Source organism: Anabrus simplex, chromosome 1, assembly GCF_040414725.1.
Source record: "Anabrus simplex isolate iqAnaSimp1 chromosome 1, ASM4041472v1, whole genome shotgun sequence".
Lineage (NCBI taxonomy): Eukaryota > Metazoa > Arthropoda > Insecta > Orthoptera > Tettigoniidae > Anabrus > Anabrus simplex.
The window spans coordinates 401,880,379-401,905,688 of NC_090265.1; the positions used below are offsets into that span (position 1 = coordinate 401,880,379).

Sequence of the window (25,310 nt, forward strand, 5' to 3'; positions counted from 1 at the left end):
TAGGCGATGAAAAAATGGGATTTTAAATTTTAGCATTGAAAACACCGTAATATTTCTTGGTGGTACGGTGAAAGTATAATGTTGTTTTAGTGGTACGCTAGTCTAAAAGTTTGGGATCTCTGATTTTCATAAATGGATCCTTATTCTTGAGTCAAGGAATAAACTATACTGGTGTTTGGTGCAGTTGGTCGATGAATGAATTCTATCTGGGTCACTGACTAGTCATAGCATGCAATTTGTTTTAAAATGCATCATTTGCGAATCACTGCTCGGACGATTCTCACCTGTGGAGTGTACACGTTGAGGTAGAGGCAATCTTCACTTCCTGAAAATGCCTTTTCCAGAAATGAAAATTGAGTGCATATTTGACTCTCCGTCGTAGCATCTCGAACACCTGTCCATGGCTCAGGTGGTTTGGCGTCCTGAAAGAAGAAAATAGATATCAGTTCTTGCAAGTCTGTGACTTATAAGACTCTTGTTGTCTACATTTGAGCTGCGTTGCATTGGGAAGGTACGTCATCATCATCTGTTTACCCTCCAGGGTCGGCTTTTTCCCTCGGACTTACCGCCTCAAGGGCAGTGTCCCGGAGCTTCAGACTCATGGTCGGGGGATACAACTGGGGAGAATGACCAGTACCTCGCCCAGGCGGCCTCGCCTGCTATGCTGAACAGGGGCCTTTTGGAGGGGGATGGGAAGATTGGAAGGGATAGGCAAGGAAGAGGGAAGGAAGCGGCCGTGGCTTTAAGTTAGGTACCATCCCGGCATTCGCCTGGAGGAGAAGTGGGAAACCACGGAAAACCACTTCCAGGATGGCTGAGGTGGGAATCGAACTCACCTCTACTCAGTTGACCTCTCGAGGCTGAGTGGACCCCGTTCCAGCTCTCGTACCACTTTTCAAATTTCGTGGCAGAGCCAGGAATCGAACCCGGACCTCCGGAGGTGGCAGCTAATCACGCTAACCACTACACCACAGAGGCGGACGGGAAGGTACGTGCGGGTGTGAAATGCCCTTGTTTGTGTGCTCTTTCTGCACTTCCTACTGTCAGGAAAGAGGAAAACAGATATTAACACTGGCACTACTGGAAAATAGTATTTTTATTGTGGAGTAGAGATGGTAACTCGTGTCTGCTGGAACACTACGGCTCTGTTCTGCGAAACTGACATAGTGGCCTCTGTGGAACTAAAGGCCACAGGTGATAATGTGTGGTCGTTTTTACGCTTCAACCATTTTCACCCACTAAAAAAAAAAAAAGGATGAAATCCCTTTTCTGCCATTTTCACAGACTGGACGAGTCGATAACGATCATGTTGGAAAGAGGGTAGAACGTGACCAGTGGAATGATTACAATGATTTATAATGATTTTAATTATGTATTTGTTTGCTGGTGGCTTAACTTCGCACTAACACATCGCCTGTTTTCAGCAATGCAAGGATGGGAAAGGGCTAGGAATGGAAGGGTAGCGGCCGTGGCCTGAATTAAGGCACAGTCCCAGCACTTCCTGGTGTGAACATGGGGAAACCACGGAAAATCATCTTCAGGGCTACCAACGGTGGGATTTGAACTCACCATCCTAATATGATCTAATAACAACGTCATTTGTAATAAACTTTTCAGTTCATATAGTAAGCACGGAAGAGATGTTAAGTGCAGAACAAAAATGGCGCACTGACAAGTGGGAACCGAGCTCACAATCTTTGGCACGTAGCCATATGTACTGAACACGACCTAATACGTCGAAAGTGTATTTCGAGTACAATACGGTCGTGGAAATTCAACATTTAATAAAACAATGTTATAAGTTTTACGTCCCACTAACTGCTTCTACGGTTTTCGGAGATGCTGATATGCTAGAATTATTTTGTCCCGTTGGAGTTCTTTTACGTGTCAGCAAATTTACTGAAACGAGGCTGGAGTAAATGAGCACCTTCAAATATCACCAGACTAAACCGGCATCGAAACCGACTAGTTGGGGTCAGGAAACAGGCCTTCAACCATCTGAGCCACTCATTCCGACCAAATGTAATCTAATTGTATCATTAGTTTCTTGATATTGCTCTCATGTTACAAGTTAGAGGAAACTGTAACTGCGTCATGAGCTAGGGCCCGGATTTTTATATCACATCAAAGTGCGAGAGCCTCCATGGCTCAGACGGCAGCGCGTCGGCCTCTCACCGCTGGATACCGTGGTTAAAATCCCGGTCACTCCACGTGACATTTGTGCTGGACAAAGCAGAGGCGGGACAGGTTTTTCTCCGGGTACTCCGGTTTTCCCTGTCATCTTTCATTCCAGCAACACTCTCCATTCTCATTTCATAGCATCTGTCAGTCATTAATAAAATCACTTTGGGAGTGGCGAGTCCATCGTACTAATAGCCTTTATCTGCTTCATTCATTCCATCCCTGACCCGGTCAATGACTGGGAAACAGGGTGTAGGTTTTCATTTTCATTTTCATCAAAGTGCGAGATAAAAATGTAGTTAATATCAGTGAAATGTGTAATATTTATAAAATATGTAATAGTATTAATGCACTAATTTACAAAAATGGTCGTATAATTGTTTTGTTATGACTTATGATTAATATACACTGAGTAGCCAAAAGTCATGGGAAGACACTGAATGTGATGTTAATAACGAGTTGATCCTCCGCGAGTCCTCAAAACGGCGGCAATAGGGCGAGGCATCGACTCTACAAGGTGTTGGAATCGTTCTGGAGGGATCTGGATCCACGCATCTTGCACTGCTACCCACAATTGGTCTTGTGTATTTGGTGCGGGGTTCATGGAGCGTGCACCAGCATCGACAGCATCCCATAAATGCTCGATTGGATTAAGATCGGGGGATCTGGAGGGCCAATCCATGGTCGTAACTTCACTGTAATGCTCCTCCAACCATCTGCGTGCCATCACATGGCGGTGAGATGACGCATTGTCCTTTTGAAACATAGTATCTCCATGAGGGTACTCTAGGGCCAGAAAGGGATGTAGATGGTGGATAGCCTGAAAGAATGTCCACATAACCTGCACCTGTCGGCGCTCCCCGCAACCGGACAATGGAGCCTAATTGCGACCATGAGAACGTCACCCAGACCAGAACTGAGCCACCTCCCGCTTGCACACAACCTTGTTGACACGCAGGATCCATCGCTTCGTGGAGTATACGCCACACTCCCACGCGCCCATCAGCTCGATACAACTGGATTCATTGGACCATACCACACGCCGCCACTGTTCCATGGTCCATTGCCGATGTTCGCAGGCCCATGCACGTCGTTGAGCTCTGTGTGGAGGTGTCAGCAAAGGGACACGAGTTGGTCGTCGGCTGGTGAAGCCTACGCGGTGCAGTTGTCCCCTTACAGCAGGGCCTCTCAAACGCCCAAAATCTCACGCGTGCAGATAGAGGCGCAAGAGCTCCGTGCACTGTGCATCGCTGCCGCTCGGCATGGCTCGGATCAACGCTTCGTCTCTGGGCTACTCGGCTAAGCTCGGCTCAACTCGCCTATGCTCGGCTCAAGTCAGCCTGGATTTGGAGCGCTACGGCGCAAGTGGGGCAGAGGGAGACAGGCGGAGCGAGCGAGACAGGCGTGAGGAAAGAGAGAGTAAGCGCTATTGCTCCAAATCGAGGAGTGGGGGGTCTGCACTCTGGTCAACCAAGCCAAGTCGTCTCTTGCACCGTGCACAGTGCATGCACCACGCGCATGCACCCTGAGAGGCCCTGCCTTACAGTCTTGGTAGAAATAGATTCCTGACTCCCAACATTCAATAAGTAGCCCGTCGAGCGCCCAGTATGGTTCTGCGGAGGCGACGTGATGTCCTTTCGTTAAACACCTGCGGTCTTCCCGTGCGGGGGTTTACACGGGTGGTAACATTCTCTCTGCGATATTGAAGATCCACCCTCGACACTGTTGAACTCGGAACCCGAATTCGCGTGTAATCTCTACAATGCTATGACCCACGCGCCGTGCGCCGATGATTGTCCCACGTTCAAAGTCGCTTAACTCGCAACGTATCTTCACGATACTAGTGTCTGTGACAGACTGCTCAGCTACGCCGCAGCTAGCCGGGTTATACATGGCACATTTTCTAATGGGACACCCCTTCCCGTGACTTTTGGTCACTCAGTGCATCATACAAAAATTTGTTTTAAATGCCTCCAGATATGAAGATAAAGTTGGAATTCAAGAGGACAAATTGGGGCAAATATTCGTTTATAAGAAGGGGAGTTAGGGATTGGAATAACTTACCAAGGGCGATGTTCAATAAATTTTCAATTTCTTTGCAATCATTAATAAAAGGCTAGATAAAACAGATAGGGAATCTACCACCTGGGCGACTGCCCTAAATGCAGATCAGTAGTAATTGATTGATTTTATCATCATCATCATCATCATCATCTGTTTACCCTCCAGGTTCGGTTTTTCCCTCGGACTTAGCGAGGGATCCCACCTCTACCGCCTCAAGAGCAGTGTCCTGGAACTTCAGACTCTTGGTCGGGGGATACAACTGGGGAGTATGGCCAGTACCTCGCCCAGGCGGCCTCACCTGCTATGCTGAACAGGGGCCTTGTGGAGGGATGGGAAGATTGGAAGGGATAGGCAAGGAAGAGGGAAGGAAGCGGCCGTGGCCTTAAGTTAGGTACCATCCCGGCATTCGCCTGGAGGAGAAGTGGGAAACCACGGAAAACCACTTCCAGGATGGCTGAGGTGGGAATCGAACCCACCTCTACTCAGTTTACCTCCCGAGGCTGAGTGGACCCCGTTCCAGCCCTCGTACCACTTTTCAAATTTCGTGGCAGAGCCGGGAATCGAACCCGGGCCTCCGGGGGTGGCAGCTAATCACGCTAACCACTACACCACAGAGGCGGACGATTGTTTTTATGACAGTCATATTTCTTGTTTTGTATAATTTGTATAGTCTACTGTTTTCTCATTTTGACAGTATTAATAATCAGATTAAAAATATAATGGAAATACTTAAAATTTTAAAAAACAATATTATGCGCTGTAATTCACGGAATATATTTCACAATGTATTGTCGCTAATTGCCTTTTGCCCTCATCCTCTGAAAATTAAATAAATATGTGTTATTAAATGAAGTTAATATAGAATTTGTATTTAAACCTCTATTAGGTAACACAAATAGTACAGTAACCTTTCTTTTTTATCGTGATGCCCAGTTTGTCACCAAGTATTTCTCTACGATTTCCATTCTGATGTTTTGGCGCTGATCTGATAAAATTCTCGTGTAGGCTGAGAAGGACCGTTCAACATCGCAGGAAGTCACCGGTGCATATTTTAAAAGACAAAACGAGTTGGGTGAAATATCTTCCGGGGGCTCTTCTTGTTCACCACTAATAATCTTGTAAACAGATACAGAGCTTGTATAAATTTCGTTTAAAGGCTGCATGTACTTTGTTAAAAACTCTGATTAATGAATGATTAATGAAAGACACCTAGCCATCCCAGATTCTTAGAAAAGATTGGTGCTGTTGTACGCTGTTAAGGCACTTGGACCCCCTGTGTTTTACAGAGGAAGGGTTAGAAATCCCAATTTTGAAGTAATTTTAAAGCATACTTTAGCAACTGAAATACATTCTTTATGAGATTAAATTCGCCAGTTATTGTACTAGTCTGAAAATTAAACGAGCTGATACAATGTTTAATGTCTTTTTGAATAGTTACTTAAATATGTACGAAAGTGTTACATAATTAAAATAATATGTCAAAATATGTAACCGAGCTCGATAGCTGCAGTCGCTTAAGTGCGGCCAGTATCCAGTATTCGGGAGATAGTAGGTTCGAACCCCACTGTCGGCAGCCCTGAAAATGGTTTTCCGTGGTTTCCCATTTTCACACCAGGCAAATGCTGGGGCTGCACCTTAATTAAGGCCACGGCCGCTTCCTTCCCACTCCTAGCCCTTCCCTGTCCCATCGTCGCCATAAGGCCTATCTGTGTCGGTGCGACGTAAAGCAACTAGCAAAAAAAAAAAAAAAAAAAAAAAAAGGTATTATTATTAATATGGAAAAATATGTAAAATGGAGCACAGCTATAACCATATCAGAACCACAATTCGTTGGCATTTTAAGTTGTCTACAAGTAAAGGAATAGAATATGTAATTAAATAAGAATGCGGGCCGTAGCCATGGCCCACTTGGAGGTTCAAGATAACATGACCGGAAGCATTGTTTTGAAGACTATCGAATTAGACAACAATACTCTCTGATAAATTGTCTGGCTACTTGTTGTTGGTTAGCGTACTGGTCTTCGGTTCAGAGGCCCCGGGCAGAGCATTTTAACTGTGTATGGCTTGGGGCCTGGGTATTTGTGTTCTTTTTAATGCACCTCTCTCTCTCTCTCTCTCTCTCTCTCTCTCTCTCTCTCTCTCTCTCTCTCTCTCTCTCTCTGCATACAGCACACTTCACTACTAACCTCCACAGAAACTCGCAACAGTGAATAACAACCATCCACACAGGATGGCGTCATGAAGGTCATTCAGATGTAAAACTAGGCCAAATCCATATCAAGTGCCGACGCCAATAAATTGGGACAAAGGGCCAGGAAGAAGAAGGAGCAGTATAATTGAATAATGTTTAAAACAAAGCAGGTTAACAAAAAAAAAAAAAAACAACCGAAAAGTCTCATTTCAAGTGAAAGCAGAAAGATTCCTAGACGTACTTTAGCCAGATCTCATACTTACGATTTGCCTAATTCCGTTATGATTTTCTTATTTACATTATTTTGATTTCAGAATGAAATGAGAGAGGATGAAGTACTTACAGGAAATACGAAAACATCCACGTTATTTTCTCGAGATTAGATTTGCCTTTAACAAGACCGTTGAAAATCGTCAACTTTTATCAGAATCTGCGTTTTCTTCTATCAACAATTGATCGTATGAGAGCAGGCCTCGGTAGATAGTCAACGCAAATGAGACAGAACGTCTGATTAGTGACACTCACCAGCCCTCAGTGTAAACTTGTAGACTACTAGTGAGTAGTGATGTGCGCGAGTAACGCTTGGACTCGCGAGAATCGAGTCTGTCGAGTCCAAGCCTCGCCGAGTAACCCGTGCGAAGTACTCGAGTCTCCACGGTGACGTCACGACTCGTAACTGCGACCTGTTGCCGAGCAGTCGGAAGAAATGCCCCAATCATTTAGTACTATTACAACAGCTACGTAAATGATGACCATAACATGAAACCGCGAGTGTAAGACCGTAACATATTTGTTTCGAAATGCCATTCGTTTAGTTTGTCACACAATGACATTATTCCTTTTCTCCTTTGTCTATATTTAGTTGGGCTCGTTCCTTACAGCACCACTGCAGCGTAACGGGCAGTGTTATTAACTCCAATCGTTGGAAACGTGGGTTCGAATCCCGGTGCCACCAGAAATTTTAGAATGTCAGGACGGCTGGCATGTGATTTTAATGGTTCATGCAGCTCACCTGCAATGGGGGTTTTCGCGAAAGGAGTTGCACCACCTCGGGATGAGGATATGAGTTTGCATATTTGCATTATATCGCCCAGTAGGTTAGCCTTTGGTAACTTGAGATACGGAGTGAAGATTATGAACATAATTTAACTATTCATTGTAGGTATTGTCCGCCTCTGTGGTGTAGTGGTTAGCGTGATTAGCTGCCACCCCCGGAGGTCCGGGTTCGATTCCCGGCTCTGCCACGAAATTTGAAAAGTGGTACGAGGGCTGGAACGGGGTCCACTCAGCCTCAGGAGGTCAACTGAGTAGAGGTGGGTTCGATTCCCACCTCAGCCATCCTGGAAGTGGTTTTCCGTGGTTTCCCACTTCCCCTCCAGGCGAATGCCGGGATGGTACCTAACTTAAGGCCACGGCCGCTTCCTTCCCTCATCCTTGCCTCTCCCTTCCAATCTTCCCATCCCCCTACAAGGCCCCCGTTCACCATAGCAGGTGAGGCCGCCTGGGCGAGGTACTGGTCATACTCCCCAGTTGTATCCCCCGACCAGGAGTCTGAAGCTCCAGGACACTGCCCTTGAGGTGGTAGAGGTGGGATCCCTCGCTGAGTCCGAGGGAAAAGCCGAACCTGGAGGGTAAACAGATGATGATGATGATTGTAGGTATTACATACTTTCGCCAGGGAGGTGGTGGTGGTGATGATTGTTTTAAGAGGAAGTACAAGTAGGTAATACAATCGTCCCCTATATAACACGTATCATGGAGGAAAAAGGGAAGGGATCTGGAACGTCGACACATTAAGGTATTGGCCGAAGGAAGTCAAGGGCCACGAAGGACGTGAACATGTAATACTCCGTAGACCTCGCAACCTAATACCGTCGGGATCGGAAAAGAACAAGCGTTGACCAATGGAGATCGAATAGGATAGATGAAAGTGAGGAGCATGGCAAAGTAAGTGGAAGCAATGCCAGGACTTAGCACAGGGCCTCGTGGTCGCCAACCTACGCTCCCAAGTACGACAGGCAGGGGATACCGTGGGTGTTATTCTACCACGCCCACCCACAGCGGGTTACGTCCCCGAGTTGTGACACACTGACTTGAAATATATTATATTACAGAAAAATGACCTGTGCTTTTTATGGAATATTGGGCAGTGTTAATCGTTCTCCCAAGTTGTTATGACTCATGTGATGACGTGTGCAGTGCTCACACCAGTTCGTATGGGTATGCAGTATGCTCCACGCATTCATTCAGTTCCAACAGTCACTGACTGAGGCAGACACCATGTCATCTCGGAAGAGGTCGGTAGTGTGGGACCATTTCGAACGCGTCGAATATGACTCGAATAAACTGGTGTGTAACGTATGCAAGGTTGAGTTAAGTTACAATAAAACTACAAGCACGATGTTAAAGCACCTGAAGATGAAACATTCAGACACAGCACTGATGTCTGATGAACAGGAACAATGCAGGGGTGAAATTGGGCATCATAGTGGTGCCTATCCAGGTACTGTACAGTCTATACGACTATTGTTTTGTATGTCGTGTGAATATATTTACATGCTACCTATGTTATTGTAATGCCAAATAATTATGCATGTTTCAGATGACCACGTACGAAGAAAAACGATTGATGATGCTTTAGTGAAGATGATCACTGACGATTTCCAGCCCTTAGCAATAGTCGAGGATCGAGGGTTTCGAAGATTTGTACATACCCTGGATCCGAGATATACTCTTCCATCTAGGAAGCGATTGCGGCAAATGGTTGCAGACAGATATGAGTCAGAAGTCCGCGCGGTAAAAGCGAAGGTAGCAGAAGCGGAATATGTAAGTCTTACTACCGACATGTGGATATCCTTGTCAACAGAGGCGTATATGGCAGTCACATGTCATTTTGTCAACAAGGATTTTTCCTTGGAAACAGTTACCTTACAGACCGCTAGATTTCCTCAAACACATACAAGTGCACATATTGCTGCGGAACTTGGACGTACTATATGTGATTGGGGCATAAATGGCAAAGTAATGTGTCTTGCAGCAGATAATGCTGCTAATATAAAAGCAGCAGTTGCTCTCTTAAGCCCAAAAGTGACATATATCCCATGTTTTGCCCACACTATGAACCTTATAGTCAAGCGAGGCATGGAGAATGTGTCGGATATACGGGGAAAATGTCGCCAGATAGTTGGGTATTTTAAATCGTCTTGTACTGGAAAAGAAAAGTTGGAATCCATGCAGAAGTCACTAGGGAAGCCTGTTCATAAATTACAGCAAGAAGTGGAGACGAGATGGAACAGCACGTACGCGATGTTGTCCCGTTTGACAGAACAAAAGGACTGCGCCGCTGCTACGCTTGCAACGATACCTTCTGCACCTGAGAATCTTACTGTCTCACAGTGGACCACAGTTGAACACTTACTGCCGATATTGCATCCCTTTGATGTGATGACGACTGAAATGTCATCAGAACGCCAAGTCTCCATCTGAAAGATAATTGGTTTCAACCGACAAATACAGGAAACGGTGGGAAGACGCATACAAGAGGAGGACGATGCCGTAGCGAAACAGATGTTAACGGACTTGTTGACAGCCATACAAAGGAAGTTTCTCAATGTTGAAAGTGTCCTACCGATTGCACTGCCTACAATTCTCGATCCGAAATTTAAGAGTTTGCCTTTTATTAGTGGTGCTCAACGCGATCAGGCACTGAATATACTGATTAACGAAGCGTGTTGATTTTGGCCTACGACCCCATCGACTTCAGTACAGGCCGTTACACCGTCGAACACAACTGGACTCGACACCTCCTTATGGGGATCATTTGATGCTCGTGTCGCAGACGAAAACCTACGTCACAACGTCAGATCAGATGCTACGGTGGAGGTACAAAGATACCTGAAAGAGCCTTACGAACCCCGCTCGATAAATCCCGTCGATTATAGGGACCGTGCGAATGGCGAGTGGTGCGCTCTTGCGGCTACCTCAGAAAACGTTTGATGGGGTAAGCTGCAGGCCAGCGCTCGAGTTAGTTTTAGACGGTGTTAACTGAAAGAATGGAGAGTCGAACGTGTAAAAGTAAACAAAACTTTCACTCATCTCCCAGCAAGGAATTGACATTAACATTTATTGAAGGGGACTTCTCCTTCAAATTAAAATGAACTAGCCTCGTTGTGTTCAACCCTGTTTTATTATGAGACATAAGATGGATTTTACAGCATGGTAAGCCTCTCAACATTGGCCAAAAAAGAGAAAGCAATGTCTCTTCAACCCCTGAAAGCGTTTGGGACCGAATACAATGTATCTTTGTTACTGTTAGTTTTCTGCATTGAAAACTTTGAAGTACGTCAGTGAGCAAAATAAAAAGATAAAAGTGCATACACGTGCCCCTCAATGTGACACTACCGGTACCCGTAACGACATATTCCGAATTAATGGCAGATAATACTGAAAATAAAACCTTTCCAGTAAGGGAATGGCAGTACACAGGAATTGCTCATGCCTTGAAATTTTCACAGCGATACTTCCTTTAGGAGAATATACAAGCAGTTCACATAAGTTGGTTCAAAACATACATGGATATCTGCACTTGGGTGTAGTAGACGTGGCTATCTTCAATATTAATTTCACCTTGTTGTGTCACATACAAATACGGTACATTGCTCCGTTTCTCTTGAATAATAGGCTTACCTTTACACGAAAAAGGACACTTAATTTCCAGGAGAGAAAGCCATTGGGATGAAATACTATCCCGTCTGGACTCGAACACAGCAATGGCTGCTCTACTTTGACGCACACTCCCACCTGTTTTACAAAACAGTCATTGAGTTTGCAGTACTCAGCCACCGCAAGTTGTTCAGTGTTCCTACCGTACCTCATCGCAGGTGTGTTAAAGGGAGGTGGAAATTAGAAATGACCTTGCAAGCTGATCATAATCACAACTTCTCAGTGTCTTAATCTGATCAGCTTGCTGGCTGGCAGATAAGCGTAATTTTCTTTGTTTGAACCATGCAGCACAGCGATATTGAAACCTTGAGTCAAATACAATTTTGTACATCTGTTCTGTTGTAACTAACATTTGCGATATAAAATAGTTGCACATCTTGAGGCAAGAAATCGAGATAATTCACGGGTTTGATTGATAATCTAACTGCGGACATTTTCGTAACAAAATAGCACCTATGGACTGCATGGGTATTCTGATTTGTACTTCGTTCAGACACTTGATCAAATCCTCAATTTCGCTACGTTCTACAGCATCATCTATAACATTTTGTAGAATGGAACTTGCCTCTACGTAATTTTCACTCTCACATTCGGCTTTAAGCATGTCAGTGAAGGCACACTCAATATGTTTTACTCATTGGTACAAACAAGTTTTATTGAAAGTGGTTGATTCTGTTTGTTGAGCAACGTGGACGTATAGTTTCAACAGTTCTGCTATCTTCTCTCCTTTCGAATATAGATCCTTACGAGTACACTTAAGTTTATTTTTCCCATTGCTGCACTATGGTTGTTTTGGAGGAGTCCCTCTCGGAGTTAATAAAGGAACACAAAGCAGCAATGTGCGTACAGCGTTTCGACTGACCTGCTTTGCATTCACAATCACCGTCAACAACGTTCCTGTTAATGTCAATCTGAAAATAATTAATAATACTTATAATGAGCAGTTAATTATCGCATCACCTTTAGGACTTAAATATTTTTGTTATAAACCTTGAACCATCTCATCATCATTCACAGCTTATCCCGCTTGCGCAGGGGAAGTACACTCAAGAAGAAGTTGTCGCCATGAAGTAAGGGGCGGTTGCCCTTCCTCACTCATTATTTATAAACTAAAAATCTGTCGGGATTTGAACCACAGTCGCCGGAACTTGAAGCAAGCCGCTCGCTATCTCCTTTATAATAGTAGAATAACTGAGAAAAACTGGCTTGCTTTTCCTATGTTAGCTTAGCTGCTAGCCTCTGACTTTAGTGACCGTGGTTTGAACCCCACTGTCACTGAATTGCGATTTTCAGTTGAAAGAATTGTGTTTCGGGAAAGGCATCCGACTCTAAATTCATGATTACAATTCTTACAGGACTCAGTGTATGCAATGGCCCCGTGCAATGATTCAATAATTTATAACTAAAGTTATTGTGAATAAATAATTAATTAACAATTTTCCGAAATATGAATAAAATATAGTAAAATGCCTTAATTTCAACGTTGTATGGTGGCTGATTAATACTCGTTTCCCTTAGACACTTGCCGTATATTTCTTATCCTAACCTTTCCTTCACGTCAAAGACATGGTTACTGCTATTTAAATCTTCACCTTTCTTTAGCGTGGATTCCCGGAAATAATCTGAGTGTTGCATTGTCTGAAACCCTACATAAACTATAGCGGTCGCTGCTACAGTCGAAGCCATTATTCTCCGGCTTTACCTCTTTATTTTACAATCACAAGTCAAAGTTTACTGCCCTGGTTGTAATGAACTGCACTGTCAAGGGTCTCGTGAGTGCCCCATCAAACGACTGCAGCTGTTTCCGTTAGGGGCGCTAGCTACTAAAAATCTCGTGCGTGCACGGTCCCTATTGGAGAAACAATGCAGCCAAATTCTCTACACTCACTAAACTTGCGAAGAAATATTTATGTTCACAAGCAACGTCCGTTCCTTGTGAACGACTTTTCTCCAAGGCCGGAACACAAGTGACCCACAAACGAAATCGTTTGAATGGGGATATGGTGAATATGATTGTATTTCTAAATACAAATTGGAAGGGCTCATAGTGCACAACACCGCACAGTGTGAAATGTTAGCGTTCTAGGTGGACAAACATACATTTTCAAGTTTATAAACAAACTTCTACAGTTTCCATTCATAATTGCATAATTACTGTTACCTAAGTTAAATATAGTTCAGTACCTACTAAAATTTTTTTTTTTTCTTTATGGGAAGATTGAATAAAATGAGGAAATTTTGTAGGTAGAGACCGTGAACAAATTGCCCTTGATTTACTTACCTTAGCTTACGAAATAGAATGCAATGAACAGAGATTTCAGTATATTACTGTTAAATGCATGTAATATTAGAGATCAAATAGAAATATGAAGTTAATACCAAAATGTATGAGATATCGTAAAGGGACTATTTACCCGGATTCTAGGTATAAGTTACGGTGTTAACATAAAATCATTGCGACCAAGTCTTTATTTATTTCACTTTAGTGTTGATTCAGAAAACAAATGTAAATATTAGAAAATGTTATGTCGAACTGACACTTTCAAAAATATTTTGTTGTTAATTTTGCAATGGAATAACCATTTTTGTCTTTATTTATTTCACTTCAGTGTTGATTCAGAAAACTAATGTAAATATTAGAAAATGTTATTTCGAATTGACACGTTCAAAAATATTTTATTGTTAATTTTTCAATGGAATATACTTTTTGTCTTTATTTATTTAACTTTAGTCTTGATTCAGAAAACAAATGTAAATATTAGAAAATGTTATATCGAACTGACACTTTCAAAAATATTTTATTGTTAATGCTGCAATGGAATAAACAATTTTGTTACACTCAAAATGAAATAGTCTTGATTCATAAAAAATCAAGGTAAAACAATGACAAATTAGTTACAGATCATAGGTTTGTCACAAAATACACATTGTAAATTTAGTACATTCGTAATATTATAAATTACATTCATGAAATATACGCACATTTTCAGCAGTGTGATTAACTGCCAGCCCCGGAGGCCCGGGTTTGCTTCCCGGCTCTGCCACGAAATTTAAAAAAGTTGTACGAGGGCTGGAACGGGGTCCACTCAGCCTCGGGAGGTCAAATGGGTAGAGGTGGGTTCGATTCCCACCTCAGCCATCCTGGAAGTGGTTTTCCGTGGTTTCCCACTTCTCCTCCAGGCAAATGCTGGGATGGTACCTAACTTAAGGCCACGGCCGCTTCTTTTCCTCTTCCTTGTATATCCCTTCCAATTATCCCATCCCTCACCAAGGCCCCTGTTCAGCATAGCAGGTGAGGCCGCCTGGGCAAGATACTGGTCATTCTCCCCAGTGGTATCCCCCGACTCAATGTCTCACGCTCCAGGACACTGCCCTTGAGGCGGTAGAGGTGGGATCCTTCGCTGAGTCGGAGGGAAAAACCAATCCTGGAGGGTAAGCAGATTAAGAAAGAAAGGTAACAATCTAGCTGTATCCCTATTTCACATTTAAAATATCTTAACACAGTCGCTAGTTACGTAGATTCATCTGAACACACTGCAGACAATTGACAGTGCGAGAAGCAAGGTTCGGTAAGGGGTGCAATGTTCACACAATTGTAGAGATCAGATATACCACACACAGCTTTAAAAGCTTTGCGGTCAGGTATTCTTTGCATAGTCACGAGCGTACAATAATAAATAGATTAGTCGTAAATGTACTTTTGTACTGCCTGATCTCTACAATTTCACACTGGGTCAGGTATTCTTTGCATAGTCACGAGCGTACAATAATGAATAGATTAGTCGTAAATGTACTTTTGTACTGCCTGATCTCTACAATTTCACACTGTGCGCCGGTAAAATGAACTGGCGTGTGGCTTTTAGTGCCGGGAGAGTCCGAGGACATGTTCGGCTCGCCAGATGCAGGTCTTTCGATTTGACGCCCTGCGCGTCATAATGAGGATGAAATGATGATGAAGACAACACACACACCCAGCCCCCGTGTCGGCAAAATTAACCAATTATGATTAAAATTCGCCACGCTGCCGCGTATCGAACCCGCGACCCCTGTAACCAAAGGCCAGCACGCTAACCATTCAGCCATGGTGCCGGGCTGTGGCTCATAAGCACCTGTGTCCACACGTTCCTTAGTTTACGTTACAACATGGTTTTGTTGTGTAGGCCTATACATTCATGTAAATACGGCATAATGGACATGTTCGGCTGTATATATTGTTGTGCAGTAGCACAACGAATGCCCTAGTTAAACGTCCACAACGTTCAATTGATTGAAGGAATGCTCTGGGCATTTGGTGAGGTATCAAAGAATAACAATTATATTCTTCCCACCTCCGGTATTTTGACCTGCCGTATAATATCGTACTTGTTTTTTCGGTAAGGTACTGTGTGTATGCTTCGGGATTAACGACTGTTTCAAAGGGCAACTTTGTACACACTTCTTTAAAGTGATGTTAAGTACCGCATCGCAACATCAGTTTGTAAATTATATCACTGTGCCATATTGGGAAACGGACCCAATACTTGTCCTTGGCCTACCTACAATATTAAGCATCGTGTTTCCACACACGGCTCGCAGATAACGCTGCCAGCGTCCTCGGCCTCGAGTCCGGACTCGAGTACCTCGAGTTTTTCGATCCCAGACTCGAGTCTTCGCGAGTCCATTCGCAGCCCATCACTACTAGTGAGAAAACGGATGTAAGTCTTATCACAGATATTTTCATGTATTTAAGAAATTGTGTTACGAGAAACTTCTATTACGTCCTCTCAAAAGACTCTTACAGACACTTGAAGTGCGCCTGCGCTGTGAGTCGAGTGTATTGTTTCTATAGTACATTGGTTGTTCCCCCTCCTGTCCCTTCCCCTTCCCTTCTCAAACGTAGTCTTGGTGGCTGGTTGTATCCAGCGTTAGATTCTCACTAATTATTTGTCGCTCTCTAGAGCAACTACTGGGAGGTTGCTTTCGAACCCAAGGCTTCTGGGCTGCGAACATCGGAGCGTAAGTCGTTAGTGAATGTTGCATGTGTGTATTGAGTGAGAGGTTAATGCTTGTGGCCGCGAATGGGTGTGTAAGTGGATTAGAGCTGTGCTTCTGTGTGTGCTGTGTTGTGTGGATGGGCCGGGTTCATAGTCCATGGGCCTATGGCCAGTTGAAGGCCGTTTGTTTTTCTTTAATGTTAACGTTTAATATGACTTTCTAGTACTACTTGTTTCCATTATATTTTCTGGGGATAATTGATCTTCTGTTCTCTCTTGTATGTAAGAGGCCAATAGAAGTTTATTGGTTTACTTTTGAAAGAGTGCTTCAGTTATAATGTTGTACATATGTTGTTGTCAGTGAATAAAAGACGGATGGATTTACAGATGGAAAGCTCCCTAACCTCGGTCCACCTAGCTTCCTCTCTGGGCATGTTCCTATTTTCCTAGGCCCTAATGCTAGCACCTTCTCAGTCTTCAAGTTTTTTTGCTGCTTTTCTCGCTTCACGTCTAATAAACTCATAGGATATCCTGTAGCGTAAAAGTTAAATGTCACATTTATTTCATATAAGTATCGAGGTACAAATACATGACCAGTTTAGGCTGAATATGATAACACTATTCTGTAGGCCTACTGAATAAATAATAATACAGTAAAACCTCATTAATCCGGACTAATTGGAGCTCTAGGCTGTCCGAATTAATGACAGTCAGGATTAAACAAAATAAATTATAAAATGAACCATGGTACATATTAAAACACACTAAACAGTTAAAAAAGCGGGTACAGTACAGTATTTTAAATTTAAGAAATACAAATGTTATTTAGTATACAAGATGTAATGCAATACAGTATTAGGCCCTACAAAATACAGAATAACCTGTGCAGTGCGGAATTACAACATGGCATTCAAGGTACATCTTCATTGACCACACTTGGCACGTTTCCCGCTTTGAAGAAACTGCTGATCTTTTGTTGTATTCCTTTGACATTCATTTATTTGATAATTAACTCAAGCAGATGCCTCAAATGTTCGCAATATGCAGATATGTTTTCATCGTAGTTTTCTTCGACGTATTTAATGTTAATGTTTAGACGGTTTTTAATTTCGCTAAGTTTTGGCTTAGAGTTAATAATATCACGTGCTTCATCCTGGTCATATTCATCCGTTTCAGAGCTTTCTGCAGCGAACACATTTTCAACGACCTCCTCTTCTGCATAGGGGCCAAGTGCGCTTGCGTAAGATGGCGGCTATACAAAGACGGCCCAGGGGCGCTTGCGCAAGATAATGGCTATACATACGCTCTTAGGAGACGTCCCAGGGGCGCTTGCGTAAGGTAGCGGCTATACATAGACTCTTATGAGACGGCGTAAGTGCTCTTGCGAGGGATGGCGGCTATAAACAGGCTCTAATGAGAAAGCTGGCCCAGGGGCCTACTGCGCAAGATGGCGGCATTACATAGGCTCTTACGAGACGGCCTAAGGACGCTTGCGCAAGATGGCGGCTGTACACAGACTCATATGTATAAGGTTATCCCAGGGGCCTACTGTGCAAAATGGCGGGTATACATAGGCACTTATGGCCTCCTCCTCCGACGGCGCACAGCCGCGTTCCTCCTCCTCCTCCGACGGGGCATAAGAGGTCAGGTCATGGTTTTATGTCTTTATCCGACAAATCTAAACATGCATAACTATGTCAACGCGATCATATGCTTAAGGCTTTTAGCATTACAGGAGTGTGCAGGTGCTATTCTGTTTTTAACCGACAGCGATGACGTCATCATGGTTATGCATGTTTAGACTTGTTCGTACTGTATTCTCATGGACTGAACTCTAGAGAGCTGCCTCATGGGCTTACAACTTCTAACTTATGACTTATTAGTTTGATCAGCCTGACATTCGAGAACTGAGACAAGTGCTGCTATGCAAGATAGCTGATATACTCTATTCGTATAGGCCTATCTAGAGAGCTGCCTCAGGGGCTCACAACTTGTAACTTACGACCTATTAATTTTACCAGCCAAACTTTCGGGAACTGAAGCGAGGGCTATTATGTATGATGGCTGCTATACTGTATTGTCATGGACTGAACACTAGAGAGCAACCTCAGGGGTTTACATCTAACTTATAGCCCATTAGTTTTATCGCCTAACTTTTAGTGAACTGAGGCAGGGGCTACTAGGTAAGATAGCTGGTGTACATTGGTTATATTAGACTAACTTTAAGGAGTTGGGTTATCGCTTATCCTTCTAACCATCTACCCTTCATAACTTTAGTCTAGCACAGGAGCTAGTAGTGATACATGAGCTTTATGGCGCTAACTTGGGGAGAGTTGTGCTAGGGGCTTTTATCCTCCTAACCGAATGCCCTTTCTAACATCAGTCTAGCGCAGGGGCCCTTGCGTATACATAGACTTTTATGGGACTAGCCCGGCGGGGAGAGCTGCACTAGAGCTCTCGAGGAAGGATAGTCGCTTAAAGCTAAGAATCTAATCAGAATGATGAGATGTAGATAAACATAGAATGTTGCTATAACCTAACTTTGCTATCCTGTTAGAATTGATGAAGTTCATTCAGTATAGGATTGCAAAATGCTGAACTGAAAAAGAAAATCGTGCTACACATAATAGGGAATGGAACCCAGGGGTCACGTCTTATCAGAAGGGCAAAAGGACAAAAGGACTCTTCCTGTTCCTCCTTCTTACATCGCCCTCCTCACCGCCCCCTCCTCCTCCTAAAGCTAAAGGGCTAATAGGCTAAACGGCTAATGGGCTAAAGGGCTAATGGTCAAAAGGTCTAAAGGGCTAATAGACAAAAGGGCTATAAGTCTAAAGGTCTAAGGGTCAAAGAGGCTTACCAATCCGTAGTAATTAGAGTGCCTATCCTATCTTTATCCAGGTTTGAGACCGGCTCTACATCTAGAGGCGGAGTTAGCACCCTAAGGAAGGGAGAATGTTGGAAAAGAGTCTGTACCAGTATAGCTACTCGATCCACTATATGCTGCAGAAGGATGACTTAGGTGAGGGCTGGAAATGTAGGAAGGTGTTTAGGCTGCTGTACCGTCGAAAGTGAACTTACAGGAACGGTCTTTACTTTGAAGAGCTATTACTCAATAATACCCACACGACGCAATTCTTGCTCTATTTAAAAAATTCTGCTTAATACTCTGTGTAACCTGCATCTTGATAGGCTCTTAGCATCTGCAAACGTTTTACGAGAAGATTAGCGTCCTTACAGTATCTTACGTCTACATGGGCTTGTTGTGAACTTTCAGCCTATATGCAGACAGTTGATGTGTAGGGACTTGTTTTGATGTAATACATGCTTCAGCAGTAGCGTTTCCAGGTAAGGTACAAACTTAACTTGTTTCGATAGGAATGAAGCGTTGAAATCTTCTTCTACTTCATCTAGCATCTCTTCTTGAGATGTTTTCACGGCGACAGAACGTGTAGTAGGCTTAGAAAATGAAGTTAAATCATAAAGTTCTAATTCTAAAGAAACATTAAAATCTTCTTCTTCTTCTCCTTTTCCTTTTTTATTACTATTATTATCAGCATCCTGATCCTTATTATCATCATCATCTTGCCTCTCTTTATCTCGAAATGTGTGCTTAGTAGAACTTGTAACAGGCCTAGACAACACGGGAGAATTAAAAACCTCTCGCAGAGGTGTACTTTTTAAAATAAATCAGCGTTTGCTTGACTACGGTTGAGCTCTTTGTATTTCCTTCTCGATGAAGCTACATTACACGCGGCTTCGTGATGATGAGCGTTGTATGCGTTCTTGAACTCTCTTCTACAATGTTTGCATTAAAAAATTGTCCTACATGATATCTCATGAGGTCTCTTGTGATAGCCTCGGGAAAATGTTTTTCCACACTCTTTGCAAATATAGCTAGAAATGGGTTTTTCTATGACGGAATTTATCTTCTGCTAACAGATTCTTCTTTAAAATATACAAGTTAAATTTACTAGACACTTGCTACTCTCTACTTCCACGATGAAATGAAATGTCGTATGGCTTTTGGTGCCGGGATATCCCAGGACGGGTTCGGCTCGCCAGGTGCAGGTCTTTATATTTGACTCCCGTAGGCGACCTGCGCGTCGTGATGAGAATGAAATGATGATGAAGACAACACATACACCCAGCCCCCGTGCCGTTGGAATTAACCAATTAAGGTTAAAATCCCCGACCCGGCCGAGAATCGAACCCGGCACCCTCTGAACCGAAGGCCAGTACGCTGACCGTTCAGCCAACGAGTCGGACTACTTCCACGATGTGAACAGCTTAACGATTAACAGTAAACTAACACAAAAGCGTTTAACCTATCTTATACACCTTATGCAGGGCAGGTGTGGAGATTAGAAGGGATAGTCAAGGAAGAGGGAAGGAAACGGCTGAGGCATGGTTCATATGAGCAATGTGCTGACAAGATAGCCGTTGTCATTTTGACAGCTGTTTAAATTCCGCACCCTCTACGTCGTTAAGCTGGCAGCAGTGAGGTTAGGCCCCGTCAAGAAGCCGGCAGTGAGGTCAGCGATGTTGTGTTGTCCATAAAAGTCAGATTAAGGTCCGTCAGGATGACAGCTGTCAAAAAGCTTGTCAATTTTAAATTCCGCGCTCCTAGATAACAGAGGTGAGTTTATGATCTGTTAAGATCAGCAAATAGCAAAAAAATGATATCAATATTCTAGGTATATGTGAAACAAGATGGCATGGTAATGGAGAATTCTACTCTAAGGAATTCAGGGTTATTCACAGCGGAGGAGAAGTATCTGGAATGAATGGATTAGACATAATCATAAGTGCAAAGTTCTCACGCAATGCGATAAACACATATCACATCAGTGATGATAAGGATGAGTAGTCGACCCACATACTTAGTTATCATCCAGGCATACTTTCCCACATCCGCCCATTATGATGAAGAGGTAGAACTATTGCATGAGCAAATCGACGATCTACTCAAGGTGACCAATGACAAAGACAATTAACGGGTGATTTCAATGCAGTGTTTGACTCAGATAAAGACAACAAAACCACAGGAAAGTGTAGTTTAGGAGAAACGAACCAGAGTGGTGAGAGACTCCTAGAATTCTGTGAACAACACAAAATGGTAATTACAAATACACTCTTTGAAGTGCATAATAGAAGAAAATATACATGGAAGGCACCAGATAACATCAGAAGATTGCAGATCGATTACATTTTGGTTAAACAACGTTACCGGAATCAAGTAAAATTTATCCACAGTTATCCAGGACCAGATTTTGTCAGTGACAATAATCTTGTCCTAGGTAAGAAGAATACAAAAAATATATAAAATGGCACTACATCAGAGAGAATATATAGATAACTGTACAATGATAAATAAATCAGAGATATAAATGAAGTACTGGAAGAGATAACAGATGAAGACAGTGATAAAATGGGTCCTCAAATAACCAGGCAGGAATTTGAGAAAGGTCTGTCAAGCTTAAAAGAGAGTAAGGCACCAGGTACTGATAATATAAGTACAGAAATACGTTGGTTCAGACTTAAAGGGTTATCTTCCTAATATAATCGCACTGTGTTGTGAAATAGCATAGATCAAAGACGACTTTAGTAAAAGCAAAACAATCGCTGTCCACAAAAGAGGAAATGCTATGGTATGTAGTTATAGAACGATCTGAAAAGTATCACATGCCTCAAAAGTACTCCTGAAGATAATAAAGAACTGGATAAAATTTAAGAGCAGTACATAGATGAAGATCAATTAGGTTTTAGACAAGGCACAGGAACGAGAGAAGCAATCTTTGCGTTAAGAATGATACTGAAAAGAAGGTTAGAAATGAGCAGGAAGGTGTTTGTAGCATTGATTGACTTGGAAAAAGTTGTTTACTGCGAAGATAGGAGGCTCATGTGTAAAATTTACAAGAACCAATGAACAAATGTAGTGTACAATAATGCGAAGATTTAAGAAAGGTGTATGTATGTATGTATGTATGTATGTATGTATGTATGTATGTATGTATGTATGTATGTATGTATGTATGTATGTATGTATGTATGTATGTATGTATGTATGTATGTATGTATGTATGTATGTATGTATGTATGTATGTATGTATGTATGTATGTATGTATGTATGTATGTATGTATGTATGTATGTATGTATGTATGTATGTATGTATGTATGTATGTATGTATGTATGTATGTATGTATGTATGTATGTATGTATGTATGTATGTATGTATGTATGTATGTATGTATGTATGTATGTATGTATGTATGTATGTATGTATGTATGTATGTATGTATGTATGTATGTATGTATGTATGTATGTATGTATGTATGTATGTATGTATGTATGTATGTATGTATGTATGTATGTATGTATGTATGTATGTATGTATGTATGTATGTATGTATGTATGTATGTATGTATGTATGTATGTATGTATGTATGTATGTATGTATGTATGTATGTATGTATGTATGTATGTATGTATGTATGTATGTATGTATGTATGTATGTATGTATGTATGTATGTATGTATGTATGTATGTATGTATGTATGTATGTATGTATGTATGTATGTATGTATGTATGTATGTATGTATGTATGTATGTTCAGTCCGTCAGCGATTCCGCTGGTGGGATCCTCAACAGCTCTGCCATCAGCTGTCATAGATGGCCTAGGCATCACTGAAGAGGCGTACTAGGGAAATGAGGTGTGAGGTAGTTTCCCGTTGCTTTCCTCACCGAGCCAGAGTTGCTATTACATATCAGTCTGCCAAGCCACTGAAATGCATACATCAACCGACCCTATGAGCAACATTTTCACACCATTCATAGCAGGGACTGGCTGCATAAGGATTGGCATTATTAGCATCGCTCATACCTCAGTCACTTTCATATTGTCAAAGCCAAGGATAAAACAGAGACAGATCTATGTAAGTAACAAATTGCTCTACCAGAAGACTTAGTGCACTGTAAACACTAGGTCCTGCCAGCAAAGGCACAAGAAAGGTGTGAGGTAGTGATATCCACTCTCACCACATTTTTTCAACTTGTTTATTGAAGTTGAAATATGTGATTTAAAGGAAAGGACTAAGGGAAAAGTGATATACGGGAAAAGAATACACAGTATTAGATTATTTTTGCTAGTTGCTTTACGTCGTACCGACACAGATAGGTCTTATGGCGACGATGGGATAGGAAAGGCCTAGGAGTGGGAAGGAAGCGGCCGTGGTCTTAATTAAGGTACAGCCCCACCATTTGCCTGGTGTGAAAATGGGAAACCACGGAATACCATCTTCAGGGCTGCCGACAGTGGGATTCGAACCCACTATCTTCCGGATGCAAGTACACAACTGGGTAGCCCTAACCACACGGTCAACTCGCCCGGTAGTATTAGATTTACTGATGACATTTCTATAGTAGCAGACTCTGAGAAGGAAGGAATTAAATAGAATGTTGAATGTTCTTTGTTTTACTGTGACGTGTGCTGCGAGAGTTTATACATTTGGCCTTCTTCAAGTAAATTTTGGATGATTTAAAAACTTATTCAATTTTATCGTCGGAATATGTGGGACACTCTGTACTGCACGTATAGATTTTTCTGCGATTTTCACAACATAAAAGCTTTGAGAAGTTACCAAGGACAAGGCAACAAGCGTGAAATTAAACATTTAAATTTGATTGGTTTAAATAAATCGAAAGGTAACTCCTGTGCGGTCATTAGTCATTAATTTTGCTGCCATTTCCCGTTGCACCACTCAGCGCGGGGCTACCTTTCTGGAAGCGCGTCGCACGGGACCTTCATGATTTGTCTTCGGGATCATGTAGAGCAAACGTGTTGTCCGGGAGCTCTGGCTTCTCTTGGGGTAAGCAATCTTAAATTTCCTAATGCAATTTTATTAAATTTTATTTCAAGTTTTAATTTGTCACAGGAATTTACCCGTCGATCTTTCTAAATCCATTGTATATTTACGATGGTGTTAATACATCCTTCTTCACGTCGGCACAAGGCTAGTTTTGTAACAGTTTTTGGTACTTTAAAATTAAATTCCTCTCCAAGCTTGACCTCAGTAATTCTGATGGAATTAAATTATTTTCCTACGATCTGTATTTTATTTTTTGGTGAAGATGCTCGCTTCACATTTTCAACTTGTTTGAATATCAATCCACTCTGTGCAGTGGACCTATTTGCCTTTACATCTAACTTCAAAAATATTTTCTTTCGAGACTAGTACGGGCAAAAATGTTGTAGGACCGCAACTTATTTACTTACATCAGGGTTTGTAGTTTTATTTTGTGTTTATGCTACCGGTAGTTTCCCTTATTTCCTTTTCTTGGGTGTTTTTTAATTATAATAAATAGGTATTAACTATAAGTGGGTATTAAATAAATTATTCTTTGGCCGAAGTTTCGGCCACAAAATTCCTTCGATCCATAACCTCGCAGCGTTCCTTCTGCTGTCCACATCCTGCCGTTGGTTGCCGTGTATTTTACCTTGTTTAATTTTGATTTTATAATATGCTTTTAACTATTCTAAATTTTATTTTATGTTCTAAATTTTAGTTGTAAGCAAAGATGACAGGGAAGCTAATACACTATCAGCCATGCCTTAAAATTCATTCCAAATCATCAATTCATTTTAAAGCTCAGAGAAAAAGAGACGACTCTGCGCTATGAAGAACATTAATATTTCAACAAATGTTACTAATGTTTGCACCATGAGGAACATTTTGTACCCAGGAAAATAATGAAATTCCTTGAAGCGAGAAATTCAGGTGCTTGAATACCATATTTGATGTCGTTCTAAAAGGCTATTAGCGGTATAAAAATGGCTGCGTTAGTGGTATAACCAGTAGGATAAAAGTGGGTAAATATCTTTCAGATTAGTGTAAGGATTTACAATAAGGCTATCATTGCACCAACATTTGAGAAGTGGGTGTAAAAAAAAAATTAGTATTTCAATTAAATAATCAATCAACATTGATCTGCATTTAGGGCAGTCGCCCAGGTGGCAGATTCCCTATTTGTTGTTTTCCTAGAATTTTCTTAAATGATTGCGAAGAATTTGGACATTTATTGAACAACTCCCTTGGTAAATTATTCGAATCCCTAACTCTCCTTCCTATAAACTAATATTTGCCCCAACTTGTTCTGTTGAATTCCAGCTTGATCT

The 25,310-nt window shown here is 42.1% G+C and overlaps 1 protein-coding gene across 1 annotated transcript in view; it reads right to left on the bottom strand.

Moving 5' to 3' along the window:
* LOC136866587 (esterase FE4) overlaps positions 1-25,310 on the bottom strand; it is a 147,561-nt gene that overhangs the window by 105,206 nt on the left and 17,045 nt on the right. Inside the window, exon 3 of the mRNA XM_068226591.1 lies at positions 285-422. Coding sequence (XP_068082692.1) covers positions 285-422 — 138 coding nt within the window. The remainder of the gene's footprint in view (positions 1-284; positions 423-25,310) is intronic.